General features: G+C 40.2%; 1 protein-coding gene across 4 annotated transcripts in view; it reads left to right on the top strand.

Annotated features, from left to right (window-relative positions):
* The window catches only part of GIGYF2 (GRB10 interacting GYF protein 2), a 103,413-nt gene that overhangs the window by 2,969 nt on the left and 73,559 nt on the right, over positions 1-26,885 (top strand). For 3 of the 4 annotated variants that reach the window (XM_058186966.1, XM_058186967.1, XM_058186964.1), the window contains exon 2: positions 13,831-13,888. In XM_058186966.1, the coding sequence (XP_058042949.1) occupies positions 13,848-13,888 (41 nt within the window). In that variant the 5' untranslated portion in view covers positions 13,831-13,847. Of the gene's footprint in view, positions 1-6,806; positions 6,829-13,830; positions 13,889-26,885 lie in introns of those variants that run through there. The other variant, XM_058186965.1, reaches the window with a different exon arrangement.

Raw genomic sequence — 26,885 nt, 5'->3', positions numbered from 1 at the left:
TTAGATTGTATTATTTCATGCTCAGTCTATTTAAAATATTTTTTTTACCTTTGTTTCATAATCTTCCATGTTAAAGGCTACAGCAGACTTTCAATTTATTATGCTTTTATCATTTTATTTATTTGATAATATACATAACCTGCTACAATCAATGGTAGTATATAAGGAGCAAACCAGAAACAGAATATCTCAAACATATTAAAAACAACCACAATAAGAATATAATATAGAAGATGGAAACATACAAAATAGTGTCTAGGACTTTCCTGAATGAGAGAAGGGTAAGGACCAAGCATACTTGCAAGGACATATTCCAAAGTGTGGTGGTTGAAAAGGCCTTCTCCGTGACCTAACCCAGGCTTAAGCTCAAGGTGGATTTAATAGGCAATCTTTAGACATTTAGGCAGGCATGGTTGTCCTGATATATCCCAGTACCATTCCAGCAACAAAGCTTTAACCTTGTAATACTTGACAAATCTGAAGAAGTGGATTTTTTTTGGTATTATTTATCCTGAAGGGAATTTGAGGAGCATGGTGGCCTAGTGTTGAAGACGCTCACCTCCCACTCAGAAGGTTGAGAGTTCAATCCTAGGTAGCAGAAGATGTTTTTCTCCTAGGGCCCAAAGAAAAAATATCTGCTGCGAACTTGTAGATGTCAGGAACTTAGTGAAATACTTTTGTCTTTCCACATAAACTGCTAAATTATAATATTACTAACATTACTACTACTAACATTATGAATATATTGGATTGTTTATGAAGACTAAACAGTGTTTAGTCTTCATGAACAATCCAATATATCTAATTCATTGCAACAAACCTTCAGATTTCAAAAGCATAGCTAACATTCTTCAGATTGGAATAGTTGAAAGTAGGCTTATTAGTCAAAACTTTCATCCGTTATTTTCCAGAAAGCTGTTGATGCTAGGTACTCCTTAATAGAGCCTCATATTCCATGTAGTTATAGTTGTGATTTTTGCAAGAATACGTCAAGCTTATTCACGGCTGTCTCTATAAATTTATTAATATCTTTATGACTATATCCTCAAGATACTTCATTGAGATAGGAAATACTCTTAGGTTCTTAATGAATACTGTTTCGTACCAAGTAAGCATACTGTTGATTCCATAGTTTACTCATGTATCTGCTTTATACAAAAATATTAATTACAATAATTGAACTTATTAATTACCATAATTGGTGAGCTATGTCAGTAAACATGCTTGAATCTATTACAGAACTGCACACAACCATGTCCATCTATGAATGTAAGCATTTAAGAGCTTCTCCTTTATTCATAAAATAATCAGTGTGATAAACTATAGTGATCTAACAAAGCTAGAGATGATTGGAAGGATTAATAGTCTTAACTATTAATGCTGTCTTCTAATGACTCATCTTGAAAGCCTTAACTGTTCATTCCTCACACACTCGTTCGCTTTAGCTGGTTGTGCATAATTTCCTAAACATTCTGATTATTGCCTGGTTTTAAAAAGTGAAACTTTGTTTTTCCTGTGAAATATTGATAATCCAGAAAAAATTATCCAGTCTCTTCCAGTTTGATACCATATGCCAGGAAGGGTACAACAGCATATATCTTTTAAAACACTTTATCAATTTTGCTACAAGGACTTTAGATTAAGTTGAAAATGTGATTGTGACATCTGTTGAATGTTTTTAAGTATTGATTTTTATTTACTTATTTATCCATGAAATTATCCATAAAATAGCCAACCAATCCAGTAGACCCTGGATACCGTATAGTATCCACTATGTGATTAAAATAATTGAAAACAAAAAATGAGAAAGCCTGGACTAAATACAACCACAATAATAAATTTTTAAAAAGACCCAACAAACACATTAATCCCAGGAACAAAACCAGGTTTTAAGGATTTCCTGGAAGCCAAGAAGAGTGAGTTCCTACCACCCATACCTCTGGTGAGATGCTGTTCAGTAACAGAGAAGCCATGCTTCCTTGGTCTCAAAACATGGCAAAATTTCATAGAAGAGACTTGGAGTGGATCCACTCTTCCTGAACAAACTGGGCAGGCAACAACGAGAGATAGGTACCCCGTTTCCCCGAAAATAAGACCTCCCCAGATAATAAGCCCAATCAGGCTTTTGAGCGCATGTGCTAAAATAAGCCTTCCCCCCAAAATAAGCCCTTCCCGAAAATAATTAAATGCATGCGCAGCCAGTCCCCACCATGTTCTCTGGTTGCTTGCTGCGCAAACAATGCGAGGTGAGGAGGCGAGGCTGAAGTGCTGGGAATTATGGCTGGAAGCACATGCACGGCCTCAGGGGCGAATAGCTGATGAGTGGCTGTGTCAGCAGCAGCCATGAGGTGATCATGCTCATCGCCTCCTGCACCTCAAAAATAATAAGACCTCCCTGAAAATAAGGCCAAGTGCTTATTTTCAGGGGTCAAAAAAAATAAGATCCTGTCTTATTTTTGGGGAAACATGGTAGTTCCTCAGACAACCAGGCTCTATGCCATGGAGGCTTTACAATTAACAGCCAGAATTTTGTATTGTAATCCGAAGCCAACTAGCAACTCATGCAGCTCATGCAGCAGCAGTGACATATGAGCATAGTGAGAAGCCCCTGTTACTGTTCACACCACTGAATTTTGAATGGACTGGATTATCTTCTAGGATAGTCCTATGTAGAGTGCATTGCACTAGCCCAATCATCAGATGACTAGAGCATTACTGAAGAGTCTTTCCAAGAGAAAATAAACAGTTTACTAGAGGGAAAATAAATGATTTTGGGTCTTTACAGACATAATTTTTTAAAAAACATCTTCACAAATTGATTTAACTCTCTGGGCTATGTACTCTTTAATATTTTGGGAGGATTTAACATTTTATAGGGATGATAATATTGTTAGAGCCTTAATATATGCATTTTCTTTCACTTCTTCCAAAACGAAAGAAATTTTCCAGCAGGAAATGGCCCAACTGTTAAGTACTTTGCTTCTGTATTTTGATGTTATAATATAATATGGCTCTAGGGGATGCAGAAATGACTGGGTGACTACATGGAGTTACAGTTGTCCACCTCTAGTTTAGATTAATATCCTGAGCTCTATAAAATATTTTTGAAAAGATCCTCAGTTCTTTTAAAAAAACAGCAGACAATATTTTCTTTTTTGCTTTTGCAGAGAATGTATGTTAAATTTTCTTAACAATTTCATGAGGAGGCTGTGAGCAAGGTTTGTTAAAAACTTGTATATACTGGCTTTTCGTATCATACAAATTTGACTGCTCCTGTTTGATTCTTTAATAAGTGATAGCCCTTTCCATGGTTTATTTGATATGGTCAAAACAGAATGTTTGGCTTTTCTGTAATAACAAGTAGAAACTAAGAAAATATGGGGGAAATGGTTCACTTAACAGTGTAACTAGCATAACAACTGCAGTGATTCATTTAACAACTGTGTCAAGGAAAGTTGTAAAATGAGGAAAAACTCACCAACTTAGCAATGAAAATTTTGGGCTCAATTGTAGTTTGAGGAAATGTGACTGTGGACTATTGTATTATTCCATTAAATAAAGATAAATGTAGCAAAGATGAATGCAAAAACTTGGGAGGGGGGGTGTTAGTATGTTAACCATGCCATGAAAATATTTGAGAAATGCTAATGAGCAAAATTTGGGAAGATTTGCAACATGGTTTTTGCATTGAGAAAGGTATCAGTGTAATGTGAAAAATGTATTGAATGTTTAAATCAATCAGGATAGTGAATAGGCTTGAAATAAGGTATGATTTGTGCAAATATAGAGTTAAAAGTTGGTTGCTGAATGAGACAGGTATGTGATGAAACTAAAGCATGCATAGGAATAAATAGAATGGCTCAACATTGAGCATGGAATAAGTATATATAGATGTCTCCTTGGTAAGCCATGGATATAGGAATGAATATATAAGAGAAGTTTGTGGTAATATTAGAATTGTATTGGTTGGGGACTAGAATATGTGTGTACTTTATTAGCATGTTGTTGGCTGAGAAGTTAATGTTTTATAGTAGATGTTGGCGATAGTATTTAGCAAGAACACAGATTGTTGGTTTATGTCCCTGAACATGAGTGCACATGTAAATTTAAATAAAAATGATGAAAAATTAAAGGAGTTTAATTTTTATATTTTCATAAGATGCTTATTAAATAGGAAGAAATGGATGGAGAAATTTTAAGGTGGACAAATGCTGATAGAAACGTAGTGGGTGGTATATTGTCTATTTCAGGGAGTAGTGAAGAAATGAAAATAGCTGTTAATAAGAGCATGCTTCTGTCATCTGATTATGTGAAAATATGAATTGTGTATGCTAAGAGAAACATAAGAGTAATGGAATGTCATACTTAAGAGTATATGTGATAATAAAGAAAGAGATGGAATCAGGAATATATAGATGCTGAATGTATATGGCTTGAATACTGAAATGAGTGGCCAATATGAAAGAAATACTTTGAGATAGTTTAGTAACATAGACATAATGACTGAGGATTGTATTGCCAAAAAGTGTATATAAGAAGACTGAATGGGTCTAGAGGAAGCAATTGAATGAAAATGATGAGATTCTTGAAAAGAGAGCGAGAGAGAGTGATGCAGGTTTAAACAACTTTTTATCTTTTACTTATTTTAGACTAAAATCCGTATATGCTAGTGATGATTAACCTGTTCGGCACCAAGTGCCGAAACTGGAGTGCACATGTGGTGGAGCGCTGGAACCCAGAAGAGAGCAGCTGGTCCAGCGCACATGCACACCAGCTAGCTGCTCCTTCTGGATTCCGGCATGTGCATGCGTGAAGACCACCTGATTCCGGGTTCCGGAAGAGAGCAGCTGGCTGGTGTGCATGTGTGTGACAGAACCCGGTAGAGCAGTTGGTGATAGCGCGTGTGCCCACAGAGAGCGCTCTGTGTGCCACCTCTGGCACGTGTGCCATAGGTTGGCCATCACGGCTATATGCTATAATTTCTTCACTGGGGAGCAGCTTGAAATCCATGATCGATTGCCTTTTCTGCATTTTTTTTGTACTTCTGCAGATACAGTGAACAAAAACTAATCCAACTTCTGATTGCAGTCATACCATAGATTTATTTTCTTGGAGGCTTGATTGTCAAAGAAAGAATCTTTCTTCTTATTCTACTATGTATCCCTTTGTGGTTTTTGCAGGTCTGCCACACAATATTCAGTCCTTCAGATTTTGGGTCCAAAAAAGTAGTTTTTCTTTGGAAACTACTACAGAATACAGGCTTGAAAAGCACTGGGAGCTGATGGAGGAAATTGAAAACAGTTAAGAACTCAGATACATAGTTATGTCTCACTCCCAGAATTTTTTTAAGTCTATCACCAACATTTTATTAATGCTACTCTGACTTTCTGTGGATATTAATGTAATCTCCCATATAATACATATGTCTTCATCTTTTTGCAGTCTCTCTCTAGTATTGAAAAATGACCAGTGTCCTATCTTGCCACCTCCCTAGGTAACAATGACAGGTTAAGTGTTAAAATCTGTTTCTATTTAATAATACAATTTATCTTATAATTGACAAATTTAATTGTAGATTTAATTTTTTTATAAAGTTAAATAGAGCTCTACTTTAACTTTTTAGGTATGGTGTTTGCTCTCTCTCTCCCTCTCCCTTTCCCTATCTCCCCCTCTCCCTCCCTTTCCCTTGTATGCACTCATTACAGTATGATAGACCTATTGCTATGTTTTCTGAGTGAGTTAGCAGAGACGCATGTGTGCTAGCAAGGGAGAGTTGCTGGGGGAGTGTTTTAGTGTCCTCCTGTTTTAAGAAGCCTCCAAACTCAGGTTAGTGTAGGTTTGTAGAGGAGTATAAGTGCAAGCTTTCACTCAAAGCAACCGAACAATTAAGATAATCTTCAACTGTATTGTATTCTTTCCTTGTTGAATGTTTTTGCTTCTTTGGTTGGATATAATTTGCCACTGAGAGGAACAGATTAAAAGACTATTCTTGCCTTTGGATCATTACACTGATCCATGGCAGAAATATTTTAGTGCATTATAGAGCATAATTTGCAGAAGCAGGAACTGTGTTTTTTGTAGTTGGCTGCGATTGGTTGGGACTTGTGGGATTTCTTCATGCTTATAGCACTAATGTCATCTATATGGACTTTAAATTTGGTCAAGGTTCATCTCATCACTTTGGATTGATTTTTTTTCTTTGAATGATTTTTTTAAAAGATCCAGGGCTGGATATGGATATATAGGTTCAAGAGTGGAACTACCATCAGCCATCTCTTGTACATGGATGACATCAAGTTGTATGCTAAGAGTGAATGAGACATCAACTCACTAATCACCTGACATGGATCTCCAGTGAGGACATTAGGATGTCATTCGGACTAGAGAAGGTTGGCTGGATGGTAATCAACAGAGGGAAAGTAGTTAAGATGGATGGGATGGAACAATCAGAGGGCCACATAGCAGACATACAGACCAGTTACAAGTAATTTGGTATGCCATAGTCACATGGGAACTATGATGAGGAAGTAAAAGGGACATTGACTTACCTGAACGTTGCTTTTCTGTGTGTTGGTAGGATGATCCACTAATGGGTTAATCTACCATCCAATCGTCAGAGACTGAGTGAATATATTTATTTGAACTGCTTAGCCACGCCTCCTGCTCGTTAAGCTGCAGACTTTTCCATGAAGGCATGATCCTCCAGAGAACCTGGATCCATGAAAAGAAACAGAAAAGGAAAAAAATACCCCCCCACCCGGACCTAGTTGAGGAAGCCTAAAAGGTGGGTTGGATCATCCTACCAACACACAGAAAAGCAACGTTCAGGTAAGTCAATGTCCCTTTTCCTATGTGTTGTATGGATGATCCACTAATGGGATATACCCAAGCCTATGGACCCTGGGCAGGAGGCTGACTACTCCCTAGGAACTGGGTGGAGTGTACACTCTGCAATACCCAACATCCAAAAGATGCCTCAGCCGAAGCATAACTATCTAACTTATAATGACGTATGAAAGGGGATAATGACGACCAAGTAGCTGCCCTACAAATGTCAGTAATAGAAGCCTGTGTGGCCCAAGCCGCTGTAGTTGCAGCACTTTGAGTTGAATGCGGTAAAATTCTACTTGGAACCGGCTTAGATTTGACTTCATATGCCATGGAAATAAACGTTTTCAGCCATCTGCCCACTGTCGTCGAGGAGACCTTCTTCCCCATTGATGACAAATGAAATGAGACTAATAGGGCCGCCATTTGGCGAAATGATGCTGTACGTTTGATGTAATGGCATAACGCCCTCTGCACATCCAATGTGTGCCAACTCTTTTCTAGAGGATGACTAGGATCCAGACAAAAATATGGAAGAATCAACTCCTGGGCTCAGTGGAACCAGGAGTTCACCTTTGGCATAAATGATGGGTCCAATCACAGAAGAACCCTGTTGGAATGAAAAACACAAAAGTCCTTCTGAACAGATAAGGCCGCTAACTCCGAAATCTGTCTGGCCGTTGTGATTGCCAGAAGAAATGTAACTTTCAAGGTCAATAATCGAAGGGAAGCTGAACCCAGTGGTTCAAATGGTGCAGCCATCAGTGCTTGAAGAACCAAATGGAGGTCCCATGTAGGATAGCAATGCACCACTGGAGGGCGAAGATTTGTAGTACCCTGAAGAAAACAGCGCACCTTTGGATGTTGCAAGAGCGTCGGGTAAGCATCACAGTTAAGAATGATAGACAAAGCCGCAATCTGACGTCGAAGTGTGGAGGAGGCTAACCCCCTGTTGAGACCAGCTTGTAAGAAGCCTAACACATCAGGAATCAATGCTGAAGTAGGATCAATGTGATGCTTCGAGCGCCATAGACAGAAGGCTTTCCAGGAAGCATTATAAATGCAATTAGTAGAAGCTCTTCTACACGCTTATGTGGTTTGAATTACTTCCCCTGGTAGGTTATCCTTCATCAGGAGGATACTCTCAAGTGCCAAACGGTCAAGTGGAGCACTGAGGCTCCAGATGAAGTACTGCCCCTTGGCTGAGAGAGATCTGATCTTGAGGAATCCTCCAGGGACGGGTCACCGAAAGGCCTACTAGGTCGGCGAACCAAGGACGGCGAGACCAATATGGAGCCACCAGAACGACCTCCGCTGTTTCCGCCAGCATCTTTCGAATCACTCTTGGAATGAGAGGGATGGGTGGAAACACATACAGTAGACCCTGTGGCCAAGGACATCTGAGGGCATTGCAACCCTCTGCCTCTGGACTCGGAAACCTGGAGAAAAAGCGTGGAAGCTGCTTGTTTTCCTGGCAAGCAAACAAATCTACGATGGGGAGACCAAACCTCTGTACAATCTCCTGAAACAATTGAGGATGAAGATACCATTCTGATGGGTCTAGCTGTGCCCTGCTCAACCAATCTGCCTGAGCGTTTAGAACGCCTGAGATGTGTTCTGCTTTCAGGGAACAGAGGTACTGCTCCGCCCAGCTTATCAGCCTCTCTGTCTCCTCCATGAGGAGCAGGGAGCGAGTGCTGCCTTCTCGGTTGATGTATGCCTTTGTCGTTATGTTGTCCGTTAGGATCAGCACATGCTGACCCGTAACAGTGGGAGAGAAATGTCTGAGATCAAGTCTCACCGCCCTCAACTCTAGCCAGTTGATGCTGTTCTTTTTCTCTGCCCACGTCCACGTGCCTTGCACCACCTGCGAATCCAGATGAGCCCCCCAACCTAGAAGGCTTGCATCTGATGTCACTGTGATTCACTCTGGTTCCAGAAACAGACAGCCCTTTTGAATTGCTGCTGACTGCCACCAGTTCAAGGACAGACGCACCTGCGGCTGAAGAACAACTTTGGACCTGGAATTGCTGTGTCCTGCCTTTTGGAGCGGCAAGAGGAACCACTGTAGAGGATGAGTGTGCCGTCTGGCCCAGGGAACGATAGCAATACACAAAATCATCTTCCCCAGCAACTGTGACAACTGTATCAATGGAACCCAACACTGCCTCAGAACCTGCAACACCAACTCCTTGAGACTGGAAATCCTCTCCGGTGACAGGAACACCTGACCTCTTATAGAGTCTATTACTGCACCCAGTTGACGGATGCGTGTAGTTGGATGAAGATGGCTCTTCTTCAAATTGAGAGAAAAGCCATGGTGCTGAAGCGCTTGAAGAAGGATTTTCCTGTCCGCTGTTGCTTGGGACTGTGATGTTGACAGGAGCAAAATGTCATCTAGGTAGCACAAAACGCGTACTGGAATCCCTCTGACAGACGCTGCCACTGCTGCTAACAGTTTTGTGAAGGTTCTGGGGGCCAAAGAAAGCCGGAAAGGCATCGCCTGATATTGAAAATGCCGGTTGGCATAAGCGAAGTGCAGGAACTTGCGCTGCATTGGATGGATTGGCACATGTAAATACGCCTCCTTGAGGTCTACTGATTGTAATAGGTCGCTCAGCCGGAAGGAACACAAAATTGACCTGAGGGATTGCATCTTGAACATGCAAAGGATGTAACGAATGAGGCCTTTTAAGTTTAAAATCCCCCTCCAGCCCCCTGAATTTTTTGGAACTAGAAACAGGGTGGAATAAAACCCTGTCCTCTCCTGAGCAACTAGAACTGGTTCTATTGCCTGTATGTCCAAGAGCTGACTGATATTGGCTTCCATGAGATGTCTCTTGACCGTGTCCCGGGAAACAGGGCACGGAAAGAAATGGTTGGGAGGGCTGGAGCAAAATTCTAATGTGAGGCCATGCCTCACAGTCCGTACCACCCAGGCATCGGTCGTTGAAGTCTCCCAATGTTGATGAAATAACTGGAGACGACCACCTATGGGTGCCTGAAGAAAGGAGTCATTTACCTCGTCTGAAGAAACGGTTTCTGGCTCCTCGAAAGGGCTTTTTGGACGGTTGTTGCCGACGACCTTGATCCTGGGACCCCGATCGACTGATTGATTGTCCATATCCCTGTGAAAAGGGGCGTTGAGAATAGGACCCACCTGAACCTGCTTCCGCCCGAAAAGACTAACGTTGAGAATAAGGGACATATCTGCGTTCTGACTCCTGTAGGAAGGTGATGGCAGGACCTTCCTCTTATCTTTGTCCTTAATCAGAATAGGGTCCAATATATCTCCAAAAAGGACAGGCCCCTTGTAAGGAGCAGCCGCTAAGCGCCACTTTGATTTCATATCCGCCTTCCAACGGCGAAGCCAGAGCAGTCTGCGAGAAGTGATTGTGGATGCCAAGGCACGTGAGGCAAACTTTGCCACATCTAAGGAAGCATCTGCAGAATATTCCGTAGCTGCCACCAACTTGTTGATATCTTGGTAACTTGTGCATTCTCAGGTGGTATACATTCCTGCAATTGACGTAACCAAACCAAAGATGCTCTATTAAAAAATGAGATCGATGTAGCAGCTTTGATGGCCCAAGCAGCCGCTTGATGAGTCTTTCGAAAGACCATCTCAGCTTTCTTATCATCCGCCCTCAGCCCTTCACTAACATCACCAGATATAACCGAGGAGGGAGTTAGTCCAGCCACTGGTGTATCTACTGAAGGTAATTGGAGAAGCTGATCAAGAGCAGGATCAGAGCAATACAATTTTTTATCTTGACCACTAGGGGCCGCCAGGGAGCCGGGCTGAACCCATGGTTTTTGTACTACCTCTGTAAACAAGGTCAGGCAAGGAATAAATTCTTGTTCAGGTTTTGGTATCCTAAATAAATCTTCATTAGGATTATCAAAAATTTGAGTTTGGGAAGTGGAGCTCTCTTTCAATCCCATATTAGTAGCAACCTTTGCCTTGTGTAGCAGAGATTTAAAAAGGGAAGGGCGGAAAAGGCCTGAAACTGTGGGTTTGTCAGGAGCAGTGCCTTCATCCTCAGACAGTTCCAACTCTACTGGGCAATCTTCGTCTAAATTAGAATCCTCACTATGATAAGACTCATAATGAGATGAAGATTCAGCAGCCCTGGTTCGAAGCATCGGAGCCTGGGGCCTGGGCAAAGGCACATTATATTAAATGTGAGCCCCTTGTTGCATGCTAGCTGCCAGAAATTTTGAAAAGGCATCTGAAAACAAGGCCTGGAAATCCACTGAAGGAATTGGATTTCGTTCTTCTTTTTCACGTAAGCCAGCAGCAGTTGGCGTGAAGGTTGCCTCCGCCCCATTGCGCTGCGCCAAAGGGTGCAATTGAGATGAGGTCACAGCTGTCGAGGGCAAGGCAAATGGAACCTTCTGAGTAGCTCCTACCACTGGCTCTTCTTGTATTCCTTCAGTCACCTGAGGGGGCAAAGATTTTCCTGCCTGAGAGTGTAACTCAACCTCCCTGGCAGAAGCACACTGTGGTACAGACATCTGTGCATTGAGTTGTGCAATTTCAAACTGGCGTTCTAGGGCTTTGTGCCTTCTCTGGGCATCCCTATTCCCCCGGAACTCCTTTAGCTGCCAAAACTGATTCAGATTGAGCAGTGCTCCTGGCTGACTTAGAACTTTTTGATTTTGAAGAATGCCCCTTGCATGCTTGGGGGGGCTGAGCTCCTGCTCCAAGTCTGAAGAAAGATCAGACTCAGCCATAACAAAAAAACAGAAATTGAATCACAATCCCCTGAGAACACAGGCCTCAGGAAAAAAACTTTGATCCCAAAAGGGGCAAACCTGGCCTTTAAGTCTGGAATGATCTCCTCCTCCATCGATGGCTGCACGAAATCTCAGCTCTGCTCCCCCCGCACTCAGGCAAGTCACGAATCCAGTCAGAAAGCATGGACACCAGATAGAGTCCTGAACACTGCTTCGCTTCTTCCAGGGTCAGCAGACTGCTTTTGCGGGTAAAAAACTTTCAAAACAGCCAATCGGTGCTAAAACCCTCCCCCGCACCGATCTCTCCTCCCGCTGCAGTCCTGGTGAAAAAAAATGGCTGCCACGACCGGGAACTGGCTCTGCGCAGCCTCTGTTGCTTCCCCAGCCAGTAACAAAAGGCGGGAAGACTCAACAAAGCCCTCTCAGTGCTGCGAAGACTTCCTGGACCTCAGAGTGGAGCCACGGAATACCGGGCCCAGCTCCGGAGCCGCCCACAATGAGAAAAAAAACAGGTGGGGGAGACTTTTTCCGATGGGCAGAGAAAAGCCAAAACCAACCCACCGGCGGCTAATTCAGTCACGGAGGTGATCTGCATAAGAACACAGCTCCGGATGGCTGCTTCCTTTGTTTCTCTGGGTGGAGGGGTACTGCTCCCCCCCCCACCAGCAGCCCAAAAATCACTTGCCTGATACCAGAATAAAATCCTTAAATCCAAACAAAGTTAGTGCAGTTCAAAAGAAAACCCAAAAAATTTAAAATAAATACTCTGACTAAGGATTTGTCAGACAAACCAAAATTAGGTCTCTTTCTTATGACTGAGTGAAAAGTTTGGAGCTTAACGAGCAGGAGGCGTGGCTAAGCACTTCAAATAAATATATTCACTCAGTCTCTGACGATTGGATGGTGGATTAACCCATTAGTGGATCATCCATACAACACACAGGAAAAAAGCAACATCCAAGTACCACGAAAGAATCACAGGTCCTGAAGAGCCAGATTAATGGGAAGAACAAGATCCATGCCATCAACACTTATGGCCTACCATTCATCAGATACCCTCCTGGTATAGTGAGCTGGCCAAAAAAGGACATGGAAGCTGCTGATGTGAAGACCCAGATGTACAGAGGTTCCCATCCTAAGTCCAAAACCCAAAGACTGTAGATAGTTGGGGTCTGGTGAGTGTCAGAACTACTGTCGTGGACAAAACCCAGAGCATCCATGAATAGATCAGCAAGATGGCATCCAAAGAATAATTTCTGAGAGAATGCCTGAGTCAGCAGAGAATGCCTCCCAACAGACATTGGAGGAAGTGCCATAGCAAGGCAGAACCCTGCATAAGATATACCATTGACAGATAGCTGAGGTGGCAGACATTGGGAAATCCTACTAGTGGTTGAAAAGGCTGGACTAAAAGCACTTCGGCACTGATCATAACAGCACAAGAATAGGCACTAAGCACCAGATCCATAAAAGTAGGGTTCTACTAGACAGGATCCAAGGTACAGAGTATGGAGGGTGGCTCCAACAGATCCCAGGAACATCAGAACTCTCTGTCCTAAAGAATGCAGTGCTAGGAACAGTTAAGATCCCACACAGAAGCATCAAACTCTGAGGTCTCCGGTAAAGGAGAATATTTTCTCTAAAAGTATTTAACAGACTCATGCTGCTTCTGACTGTGATAAATTATGAGTGAATCCATATATCCCTATGGTTTATATTGTTTATTGCATTTGTCTTAGAAGAAAAACCCTTAGTACACCTGGAAGTCATAGGCTAGTAGATCAGGGCTATTTGTGAAGTGTGTGACATAGATATTTGTTTGTAATTATACATTTATAGATATTATATAGCAAAGCCAAGAATCTTTCTCAATCACACAAGATGGGACATCTGTCTTCTGACTTGTATGTTATACTCCTATATTTTGGAATACAAAGTTAGTAAAAAGATTAGTTGCTTCTGCTCTCCCAACTCAAACATTGACAAACATTCTCTGCCATCCCTACCCCAGATTTTAAGGTAGAGAGAATTGGATTGGTAGCAAAAATTAGGTGTTCATTATAGAACATCCTGAGAGTAATGCTGGGTTCTTCCAAGCTGATGTGAGCATCTTTGCTAATGTTGAAAATGGAACGGTCGAATTTTAATTGAGACTATGTTTTATGCATTTATTGAAGACCTCCAAGGTCCTTTCCAGCTCTAAGGTGGCACTAGAAGTCATATATACTATTATGTATTCATAGTTTGTGTTCTCTTTTTCAGGTTAATATTTTTCAAAAATGGCAGCAGAAACTCAGACACTTAACTTTGGGCCTGAATGGTAAGTCTGTCTGTCTCTTTATTTTTTTCAAAATATTTTTTCTCTGAATGTTGATAATAGCTGGTTTATCAATATATTGCCTCAAATGGCTGTTTAGAAAAAATACATAAGGTGTTGAATTCTTTTTTTTTAAATTGCAACTATGTAGGTTATTTATTTAAAGAATTTGTATGGCTCCCTATCTCACTAAGATAGTGATGTTAGGCTGCTCCCAGCAACTACTAAAAACATTACATAAAGCACTTTCTCATCAAGACTCCATAACTATCCACACTACTGACCCCCAACTCAACACAGTCCTGTAGAGGGGAGAAGGAGAGCCAGGGCTCATTGCCTTTCAGAGGGCTAAAAGTCTAAAATGCCCCCCCCCCAAACATCAGGTGGAAGACTATTCTAAATCAATATTTTTAGTTTGAATTGTGTTGTGCCATATTGGAGAAATCTCAAATCAATTTTATGATGGCCTGTGGTGATATAATTAAATGTTCTTTTCCTAAACTGTCTTTCTTTCTTGAAGAAAATATTGATATTCACTTTGCTGTTTCCTGCCATATTATACAACATAGGGAAACCTGTGAGATCAGTGTATTTCCCTGTGTTTATTTCTCATTGTTGCTTGTACATTATTTGAAAAAATAGTGATGAGTCAGTTCTGTATTACCCTGTTTCCCCGAAAATAAGACCCAACCGGAAAATAAGTCCTGGCATGATTTTTCAGGATGCTTGTAATATAAGCCCTACCCCCAAAATAAGCCCAATTAAGATTGTCAGCCAAATGGATGCATTTAGTACCGTATTTCCCCCAAAATAAGACCTAACCAGAAAATAAGCCCTAATACGTCTTTTGGAGCAAAAATTAATATAAGACCCGGTCTTATTTTCGGGGAAACACAGATCTAAATACAGTAAAACTGACTATGGTTTTGGGCTTCACAGTAGTCATTAAGCAAATGAGAGCCTTATTGAATTAGCCAGTTGTCCATCTAATTCAGCATTCTTGTGCTGTATAAGGCCAGTCAAGTGGATTCTGAAAATCACATAATATACAATAAGATGATGCACTCTTTTGCTGTCACTCTAAATAAAAGGAGATTTCTTGAGGTGTTAATCAGCAAGTAGAAGCTTGCATATTATGGACATATGATTTGAACAGATGATAAACAAGAAAGAATGCTTGGCCAGGTTGAGGGAAGTTGAAAGAAAAGAAAACAGGTGAGAAGATGGATGAGCTTAGAGTAGAATTCTGTGAATCAGACCTGATTCAGATTGATATTTAATACAAAAAGGGTGTGATTCAAGCTGACAAAGATATTCTGGGGCACACTGATTTTGAGGCAATTCAAATTTAGACTATACAGTATATAGACTATAATGCCAGAATCAGTTTTGGGCCAACTGGATAAAAATAGGAGTCATAGGTTGTTTAAGGTGAATTAACCCTACCAAGTTTTAGTGGGTTGTAAATATTGTAATATTTCATGGACATCATTTTGAATGGTTTCATGGCAATAAATTTTTGCCTTACATCTTGTTTAAGTAAGAGATGAAACAAGAACAGCACAAAAGCTTCTAAATCAGTAGTGTTTCCAGGAATGGGGGTAAAGTACAGAATAACAAAAGTAGCAGTATGGTAGTGCAAGCTCTACCCCTTTTCCATATCCATTGTAATTTTTCATGCATATCAGAAGGGATGGACCTTGCAGCACAATGTTGCTTTCAGCATCCTGATGAAAGTAACAGAATCTTGAGGATACCACTGCTCCTGATTATTCAGCAGTCTCTGAATTGAGAAGCATAATACTCCAATTGAATAGTACAATATTTTAAAACTACAGGTAGTCCTTAGTTTATGACAGCAATTATGAGTGGAATTGATGTCGCTAAGCAATGTAATTGTAAAGAGTGATGTTAAGAGACGGTGCTTAGCAACAGCAATTCCGGCAATCTCAGTTTTGCCATTAATCAAGCAGCACATGGGTCCTTTGTTTTGGAAAGCCAGCAGGGAATATCAAAAGTCATAATCCGAACCGCCATTCACCACCGCAGGGAGACGGAACCTATACGGTGGTTCCGTCCCAGGCGCCTGATGGACCCTGAGAGGTTCCAGACGGAGCTTGGGCCATTCCCTGAGGATCTGGCCCACGGCACGACTGAGGAACTGGTCGTGGCCTGGGAGCGGGCCGGGGCCCTGGACCATGTCGCGCCTTTGCGGCCTCTGACCCGGCGTAGATCTCGTCCGGCCCCTTGGTTCTCCGAGGGGCTGAGGGAGATGAAACGCCGGAGAAGACGCCTAGAGAGCACCTGGAGGTCCAGTCGCTCCAGCTGATCGGACACTAGTTAGGACCTATTCTAGGACCTACCTAGTGGCAATGAGGATGCGAGGCGCCCACGCCCACCCTCATTGCGTCGGCAGATAACCGCCCGGCCGCCCTGTTTGGTGACCCGCTCTCTCCTACATCAGGAGGTGCGGATGACCCTTGCAGGGACGAGCCGAGGAGTTTAGCGGTTATCTATACGATAAAATCGCTCAGCTGAGGGACGGTCTGGACCGAATTTGGGATGATCCAAGCGAGGAGAGGAGGCACGTCTTGTTGAGCACATTTGGGATGAGTTTGACCCTGTGGCTCCCGAGGACGTGGACAGGCTGTTGGGGAGGCTTCACGGCACGACATGTTTACTGGACCCGTGTCCTTCCTGGCTGGTACTGGCCACTCAGGCGGTGACACGAGGCTGGCTCAGAGGATTATCAACGCTTCTTTGTTGGATGGGGTTTTCCCTGCCGCCTTGAAAGAGGCGGTGGTGAGACCCCTCCTTAAGAAGCCCTCTTTGGACCCAGCTATTTTGGGTAATTATCGTCCAGTCTCCAACCTTCGCTTTGTTGCGAAGGTTGTAGAGAGTGCCGTGGCGCGACAGCTGCCCCAACACCTGGATGAAGATGTCTATCTAGACCCGTTCCAGTCCGGCTTCCGACCCGGATACAGCACGGAGACAGCTTTGGTCGCATTGGTGGATGATCTCTGGAGGGCCAGGGACAGGGGATATTCCTCTGCCCTGGTCCTATTAGACCTCTCAGCGGCGTTCGATACCATCGATCATGGTATCCTGCTGCGCCGGTTGGGGGGATTGGGAGTGGGAGGCACCGTATATCGGTGGTTCTCCTCCTATCTCTCTGACCGGTCGCAGACGGTGTTGACAGGGGGGCAGAGGTCGACCGCGAGGGGCCTCACTTGTGGGGTCCCACAGGGGTCGATTCTCTCGCCCCTGCTGTTCAACATCTACATGAAACCGTTGGGTGAGATCATCAGTGGTTTCGGGGTGAGATATCAGCAGTACGCTGATGATACGCAGCTGTACTTTTCCACCCCAGACCACCCCAATGAAGTTGTCGAAGTGCTGTCCCGGTGTTTGGAAGCTGTACGGGTCTGGATGGGGAGAAACAGGCTCAAGCTTAATCCCTCCAAGACGGAGTGGCTGTGGATGCCGGCACCCCGATTCAGTCAGCTGCAGCCGCGGCTGGCTGTTGGAGGCGAGTTACTGGCCCCAAAGGATAGGGTGCGCAACTTGGGTGTCCTCCTGGATGATCGGCTGTCGTTTGAAGACCATTTGACGGCCGTCTCCAGGAGGGCCTTCCACCAGGTTCGCCTGGTTCGGCAGTTGCGCCCCTTCCTTGATCGGGATGCCTTATGCACAGTCACTCACGCTCGTTACCTCTCGCTTGGATTACTGTAATGCTCTCTACATGGGGCTCCCTTGAAGTGCGCCGGAGTCTTCAGTTAGTCCAGAATGCAGCTGCGCGGGTTATAGAGGGAGCTACGCGTAGCTCCCATGTAACACCGCTCCTGCGCAGACTGCACTGGCTGCCTGTGGCCTTCCGGGTGCACTTTAAGGTGTTGGTTATGACCTTTAAATCGCTCCATGGCTTAGGACCTGGGTACTTACGGGACCGCCTGCTGTTACCACACGCCTCCCACCGACCCGTACGCTCCCATAGAGAGGGACTTCTCAGGGTGCCGTCCGCCAAACAATGTCGGCTGGCGGCTCCAGGAAGGGCCTTCTGTGTGGGCTCCCACTCTGGAACGAACTTCCCCCGGGTTTACGCCAAATACCCGACCTTCGGACATTTCGTCGCGAACTCAAGACTCATCTTTTTATCCGCGCAGGGCTGGCTTAAATTGGGATTTTAATGTTTAAATTTATTAATTTTAAACGGGGTTTTCTTAGTATGGTAAATTTTAATCATTGGGCTAATTTAAAATAAGTTTTTTAAATCGTATTTTAAACTTGTATATTGTATTGTCGGTTTTATTATGCCTGTACACCGCCCTGAGTCCTTCGGGAGAAGGGCGGTATAAAAATCAAATAAAATAAAATAAATAAAATAAATAAATAATAAATAATCACAAAACTGCGACTGTCTGAAATGTCAGAATTGCAAACTGGGTACTGAGCACCCAGATTGAAATCGTATAGAACTGTCATGTATAGAACTTTTGAGAACTTGTCATAATCATAACTGGTCATTCAGCACTATTATAATTTCAGACAGCCAAAGATACAACAAATGGTTGTTAATGAGGACTGCCTGCAGTTACAGCTCTGATGTTTCCATAGGCTTTTTGGAGTGCCCGTTTTAGAATGGTACTGATGAATTACCATTAACCTTTTTAACCTTGCTCTTGTGGGTTTGAGTTCTCCTTATGCTCCTTGTGAAATTCTCAGGCACCACAAGGATTGTCATAGCTGGTTAGCTAGCTTATGCCACCCACTAATGCTAGTATTCTGACTGACACTGGCCTTGATGTTCAAGGGATACCCAAGGCAAAGAGGCAAATTTCTTCTTTTGGATAGCAGTCGAAGAATGACTGCTGCCTTTTCTTTACAAACAGTGAAGCTTTACTGTGTCTGATCATTGGGCTTTGGGGAATTGCAGAAGAGTTGACATAATTAGTTGCCAAAGCTGGCCAATTATTAGTGGCAGTATTCCATGGTACTAAAATTATGGCTTGCTGACATTGCTCTATTTTAGTTATTAATGAAAGATATCAAAGGCAGGTTGATAATGAGACACGGTTCCACAAAAATAGGCTACAGAGAAAGAGGCTGACACACACAAGGTACAGAGAAAGAGGCTGACACACAAGGTACAGTCATAATTCTTACCATCTTTTGTTCTTAAAAACATTTATGTCAGCCCCTTGACACCCGTTCACTCTTTTTTTGAGAGACTTACATCTGCTCCAGTCATTCAGAATTTAAATGTAAAGTTTGATACAAGAAAAAAATCACAGTTTATTTGCCTTGAGTGTAGCAGAGTTGAATTCCAGGAGTGCTGGCAGACCCACACAGAGGTATATCATATTTATGGTGACAGAAAAGAAGTGCTTAGGGCTGACAACATTGAAAAATTAAAAGCTGGGAAAGAGAAGTTTTAAAATGAATGAAATCCAAATAATGGCCTTTCTACCCTAAAATAATGTTGATAGGCAACAAAGTTTAATATAGATGTCTGGTACTTGGCTCATTGAAGACTCCATGCAATTCATCTCCTTCCCTCTTTTCAGAATTCTTTAAATATACTGTATAAGTGAAATTGTGATACATATTTATTTATCAAATTTATATGACCACCCATCTCACAAGAAGTCACTTAGGGAGACATACATTAAAAAAAATGAAAACGATAAACATGTCAAACACAATAATATTATACCCACGTACACATAGGGACCAAAGGCAAGATCTTTCCTCTCCAGTCACTATCAACTGGAACCAACCCTGGAGAAAATGCCACTCATCCCCAATCATCTGAGACAGTCCAAAAGAATACCATAGTTGATGGTATTAAAAGCTGCAGAGAGGAAAGGATGAATCCACAGCCCTCATTCTGTTCTCACCAGAGATTATCTAAAAATACTCCACATTTTTCTCTTCTTAAAAAAAAAAGTTTTCTTTCTTTCTTTTCTTTCTCTACTTGCTTGCAGCAAAGCAAAGTTCTGCTAAAAACTGTATTCATATTGGTAAATGTGAACACAATTGTGAACACATATGATACAACAGCCACTGGGCCTATCTATCTACCAATAACTTTTATTTAACTTTAGTTCACTCTATAATTTTTTTCTGTAGTTTTGAGGGAACAAATATACTTTATAGAAGTACCAGAGCATTTTTTTTCAATTTTGGATTGAAATTTCAGTCAGTGGTTCAGTCACTTTTTTTTTAACCCTTCGCTTTAGTTTAGATCTCATATGATCTATCTATAAAGTTTGAGGTTTACCCAAATTTCACTTACACATTAAATGCACCATTATGTATTTTTACACCTGCAGAGATCAGTCACTTTGGATCAAATTAAAAGTTATTGTTTGCTTAATCCCTAATTCATATATTATTAAAGTGTTGTATTTTTAATATACTTATTTCCAGGCAGAGTTGCATACCTTATGTGCTGTTCAGAAAGTAAATATTTTGCAGTTCTACAGGATATTTTCCCTGTTCTCTTCTGTTCCATCTGTTATTAATAAACATACTGGCCTTGTACAGATGTAACTGGCTCCCTGCAAATTCTGCTTTGAAAGTCAGCAATCAGCCTTGGGAATGCAAGCTCTGTCCTTTTCCTGGAACAAGTTTCTACCATCTTTGCTGATAATAAATATACTGGGTAGCAGAGCAAACCAAACTTAATGCAAACCAGATTTCTTTTAATTGTATTCCAAAGACATGGTAAACCATATTACCAAAGACATGGTAAATCATAAATCATATTTATAAGGAAACTAATTTGTTTTAGAAAAAAGAGTGTAAAGACAAGGCTGCTGTGACTGCTTTTTGGATTTTTACCATTGTTATATTGTGTTGGTCTTGGAATTAAGAAAGTCATTACTTGTTACATTTGGGGGGAGGATAAGTAATATAGTAGAGGCTGCAGGCACTGATATGCCTCAGAAAAAATATTTTGTGTCCACTAGTTTCCTTCCTACCTGCTTCTGGGGTGGCTGCATTGAGATCAATCCAGGTGCCTTGAAATTTCCTAAGGAGACATTTCTGAATTATCAAATGCTTATAATATTTCCTGAGATAGTTGACCTAATCTGGTAACAAAGCCACGCTGATGTTACCATGCATTAGACTTTTTAGACTATTGCTTTAGGCAACAGGGCCCAATTTGAGTGTAGTTTCCTTTTGGTTGTTCTGTTATACTGTCTGGCCATCATTTTTATTTTTGTATTTTATATTTATATCTTGTACATGTTTTAACTTATGTGGATTTCAGGGGAGTGTATTTGTTGTTGTTGTTGTTGTTGTTGTTGTTATACATCACATTGTTTGAGTTGAGCAATTTTAGAAACTTAGCTAGTAAGTAAGTAAATAAATAAATAAGTAAGTAAGTAAATATTACATTGTGTTTGGAATAAAGCTACACTATAAAAGTATTTCAAAGCTTCAAGGTGGGAATAAAATAGCTAGACTGATTATTTGAATATATAGAGAAATAATATTCAAGTAATTGAACATTGCTTTTATTTTATTTTGTTGCCATGAAAACAGTGGCCACAAGGTGGCAGCAGATTAATAGGATAAAATTCTAGTTTGCTTGCTAAATCTTCCATTTCTTTTAGTAACTGAGGAAATGTCGCTTGATACTTTTAGTAAAAAAGTTTTATTTCCATTTTCCAATAACCTATTCAATGTACAGTCTCTTATTCAACATTAGTCATTAACTTTCATTTGTTACTTATTCGGACCTGCCCAGCTACCACTTCCTTCCTTAACAAACCTTTCCTCCTCCCTTCTCTACTTTCTTCTACTTTCTTCATCCTTCCTCTCCTTCGCTTTTCTACATCCTCTCCTCCTTCCCTACTCTTCTCTTCCACCTTTCTAACCCTCTCTCTTTCCCCTTTCTTCTTCCTCTCCTTTCCACCTTTTCTACCTCTCTCTTTCCTACCTACTTTCTTCCTTCACTCTCTCCTCTCCTTTCCATTCCTTCTGAAATGGCAGCTGAGCAGCCCGATTTCATTTCAAATTATTTCTATTTCTTAATTACATATCTTCAATCATTCCTTTACATTGATCCTTCATCTCCCCTCTCCCCTTCCCTCCTCCCCTCCCACCCCCCGAGACTTCCCAGAACAAAGTATAGGGTATAAGATTAACAATCATAAATTAAAATACAACATAAATCATAATCCATAGTCACTCCTCTCTCTAAGACCTTAACTCCCCTTCCAGAAACAAAAAAGTTCATTCTTCTTCCAATCCATTATATATCAGTCCATTCCACTCCTAAAATCTTCAGAATCTTCCAATTAAATTAGTATTTCCAGTTCATCTATAAAATACATAGTTTTTAATATTCAATCTTCATCAATTCCAATCTTCATCGATCAAGACCAAGACGATATTCCATCTTCCAGTATTCATCAGAAATTCTTTTATAATATACCTTTCTTCCTTAAACAGTCTCCCAAATATTATTCATATTTCCAGCTTAAATTCTTAAATTTTTATCCAATCTCCAAAAATAAACAATATTCTATCTTCTCATATCTTTAATATCACTTACATAAATCAAATAACATTGCTAATATTAATATTTCTTCAATTTACCTTACATCTGTCAAATAACATTATTAAAATTATAACTTATATCCAAAATATATCAATTATAACAATTAAATTCTATTTAACCAAATACCAACATTACATCCATAAATTTTTCTATCTGTCCTCCAAAAGTTAAACAATATTCCATCTTCCCATTCCTTTATACCTCACATATATCAAATAGTAACACCTTATACCCAAAATAAGTCAGTTGTAAAAATTAAACCCTATATATATATATTTAAAAAAAAATACCATCAAAATCACATCTTAAGCATTCTCCTTCCCCTTGTCTTCTATCTTACACATTTTCCACCATATGCTCACCAATCAGCTTAACATCTAACAATAAAGAATTTCCAATCTTTAATATATTGGTGTAAAATCTCTTGTTTAAAAACTTATTAAGAAAAGATAAGCCTCCAAAAGTTCCTATAAAAAAATAATAATTCCATATTTGAAGTGAAGTTTCCAAGATTTTAGTAGTTCTGTTTGCTTAAGAGCCATTCTTAAACTGTAACATCTACCAAAAAGAGAAAAAAAAAATTCAATAAACTTTTCTTCTTAAACATTGTGATAAAGAAAAAGGTAAAAAGAAAAAAAAATCATTAACAGTTCTTATTCATTCCATTTAAAAAGTAGCTTGTTATGTTCTTCTCTTCCTTTGTCCTTTTATAGTTTCACTTTCCTTTGTATATTGCAAACACCATTTTAAATCCACTCAAGTTGAAAGTTAGTTCAAAGGAAAGCTATTTAAGAGCTGAAGTTAAGATTTATTACTTGCAAATTCTTGCTAGTCCTCCTACTTTGTTCTGTCTGTGTTGAGTTGTCTTTAAAAATAAATCTTGGCACAGAGATGGTCGCGGCTTCTCGTTCTGTATAAACAGAAGCACGGAGCTTCATCAGGCTAAAGGGGAGCTCTCACCCTTCGATCCTCTGGTTAAATTCCAGGGGCTCCCGGGGAGCTCTACCCAAACCTGACCACTCTTCCCTCCCCCTTTTCCCGGGGAGAGAATTCCAAACCGTTTGACAGCCCATTTACGCTGACAGGGACGGTTTGACGAAACCCAGGGCAGACGATCCCAAAGGAACGTCCACGAAGCCTGTGTTGCCAGCGGAAGTCTCATCGCTTGATACTTTTAATAGATCTCGTTTTAATAGTTACTCTATTATTCAACAATAGTTTGCTACTATTATTTACTATCTACAAATGAGGCTTCAGAATATTTAGCACATTAGTGGAAAGTATAAAAAAGATGCTTGGTGGAATGATGAAATGAAAGTGATTGTGAATAAGGAAAATTGTATATAAGAAAATGATTCCCCTATCATGACAGCAACCAACAGATAATTTGGAGTATTTAAACATTGTATCTCCTCCTGACTTTGGATAGATTTCCTTTATAGCAGATGTCATGAATTTTATTAGTTATGCCATCCTTGTTGCCATGCAATAAGCAAATGCATCACCTCTTCTTTTTTCTAAACAGGGTTTTTGGACATTGAACTACTTTGTATCATTAAATGCCTTTCTCTTTGTAATTGATATGCTTTGTAAGATGAACACCTAATTCCATGTTGTGGCATTGCCTCTGCCCTGAGATACTTAATTCAACAAGTTTTCCAAAGTCATGGTCTAATGAGTCACAGAATAGTTTTGGAAAGTTTATTTAAATTACTGGATATTAAACACCACCTATCTTTGGGGAAAACTGAGGGGGGCGGGAAGAATGAAGGAGCAAATGCTAGTTTAGAACAATAACAGATGCAAATGTAGGATTGTACTCCTATAGTGACCTAGCCTGAGACTGTCTTAACTACATCCTTTGTACATGGGGACCCACAATTTCTTTCTTTCTTTCTTTCTTTCTTTCTTTCATTCATTCATTCATTCATTCATTCATTCATTCATTCATTATACTGATGAATGATAGCAGTGTTCCAGTATCTAAGGGGCTATGACAAAGAAGAGGTGTTCAACCTATTCTCCAAAGCACCTGAAGGCAGAACTAGAAGCAATGGATGGAAACTAACCAAGGAGAGAAGAAGCCTAGAATTAAAGAGAAAGTCCCTGACAGTTACAACAATTAATGAGTGGAATGACTTGCCTTCAGAAGTTGTTGACACTCCCATCACTGGAAGATTTCAAGAAGAGATTGGACAACCTATACCATGTCTGACATGGTATAGGCTTTCCTACTCGAGCAGGGGATTGGACTAGGAGACCTCCAAGTTTGATTCCAACTCTATTATTCTGTTATTTTATTATTAATATCTGATTTTACTATTAAGAACCCATATAGTAACAAATTATTTAGTTTGATTAAAGAAGACTCATTGACAACATAGAATGATAGCTAAATATCAGTGAGCATACTTTCACTATAATTAAAAAATTGAAAGTAGGTAGGTTTTACCTTTTTTTGGTTAACAGTATATGATGAACTTCCAATTAAAACTTTTAAGTCCATAGTTTAATTTAAATTAGACATACATTTATTAAATTTATCATGTAATTCATTGTTTAATCAACTTTTTTTTTTTAAAAATGGGGGCATTTATGATATAAAAGTCAGAAAATTATGTAGTTTTGGCCCGTCAAAATACAAAGCACAAAAAGATTTTTGTATTGTACTCATGCTTATTGTATTATTTGCTAATCCAATTGAAGAGATGATGTTTGGCATAGCATTGAAATGGAAGAGGGAATTCAAGTATGATAAGAAGGTCACAAAAACTTAAGAGTAAGAGACCTGTTTAGAAAGTTATCTCAGCCTTTGAAATAATGATTGTACATGATTATTTCAAAGCTTCAAACATTATTACTGAAAAACTGTCAACTTACCTGACCCTGCCACATTATTCAAGTTAATAATTCAGATTAAAGTAGTTCTGTGCAGGTTTTAGTTATAATGGACTAAATATGCATATTCGGGATAGTTGATTTGATATACATTTTAGGTTATATTCTGCTTTCTTCAAATGCTAGGAAAGCAGCAGGCAGGATGGAAGCCTGCTGCTTTAATACTGCAGTCCATTGAAGAGCAGGCTGTGAAGATAAATAGCTAGATAAAGGAAAGGAAGAGGTTAGCTCTGGAATGCTTTCTGCGTGCTCAGCTAGTCTCTAACTTTTACAAGATGCTGTTGGAAGTCCTTAGTACTAGCCTCTAATATAAGAGTTGATATGTAATTAAAAAAACAGTGATCTTTTTTTAGGCTCTTTTGTAATGATGAAGTCTTTGGAAGCCCAACCAATCCAGAGTATAGTGATCTTCCTGTATCTAGTGCTAGACTCAAAAATGTTATATCGAAAAGATAAAATTTGACAACATAGAAATGACTGGGAAACGAGCAGGTTAGTTGCCACACTGCGAAACTCTAATTCAATTTATTCTTATTGCTTGGTTAAAAAAAAAAAAGGTAGAGATGTTTTGAAGGACTTACTGTAACTGTTTTTTTCAAGTGGCTTCTGTATTATAGAACGTTGTCAGAGCATATTAGTTGTAAAACTAATATGAATAGAAAAGCAGGTCTGGAGTTCTGGTGGACCGGAGGACCGTCAGCCAGTTTCATTGCTTTTCTCTGTCTTGAGTTGTAGCAACTTCAAATTTAATCTTTTCTCCTTCTGTATTTGATCACAAAACATTTCAGGTTGAACATTATATAACAGACAATAACAGATGACAGATATGAGAACACCTGAGCAAGAAGCTTTTCAGTAATCTTACAGTGCTATAATTTTTTACCAGGGGGTGTTTGGCTCACATGAGTCCTAGGTTTATATAGAGACCTGTTTGGAGCATTCTACAATTTAAAAATTGTTTAGCAAGAATCATGTCCTTCACCCATACTATGCAATTGGGCATCAGTCCAGCTAAACCATTTCAGCTTGTGATCACTGCAGCATCGGCATGTTTGTTCTTCAGTTGATTATTCTCCTGCTTTATTAAAATTATTACAAGCACTGCTATTTATCTACTGAAGACACTTGCAAGAATTGCAATTATTCTTTGCACTCGCAAACCATTGGTGACAAGATTTAAGAGTGATGAGCTCTTAACCTATTACACCCTTATTCTTCCTTTAAATTCTTATTCGTGCAATGTGCTAAAATATCTTTATAATATACTAAAAATATTCTGGTGATCAAATTTTCCATCATAGAGAAAGGATATTTAGATGTGTGCCACTATCACTGGCATTTATTTATTTAGCAGTGTTAATAAACTGCCAGATTATCTAACATTCTAAGTAAAGAAAAATAGCAATAATAAATGGCAATAATTTTAATATGAAAAACAGAATATGGAACCAAGATGGAAGCTCACAATCAATTCAAGGCAAGCCTTACTGGAATAATATAATTTTTACTATATTTGTAATAAGGAAGGTT

The sequence above is a fragment of the Ahaetulla prasina genome, chromosome 6, assembly GCF_028640845.1.
Source record: "Ahaetulla prasina isolate Xishuangbanna chromosome 6, ASM2864084v1, whole genome shotgun sequence".
Taxonomy (NCBI): Eukaryota; Metazoa; Chordata; class Lepidosauria; order Squamata; family Colubridae; genus Ahaetulla; species Ahaetulla prasina.
The sequence above is the reverse complement of the archived record's forward strand: the minus strand, read 5'-3'. Positions and strand labels throughout refer to the sequence as shown.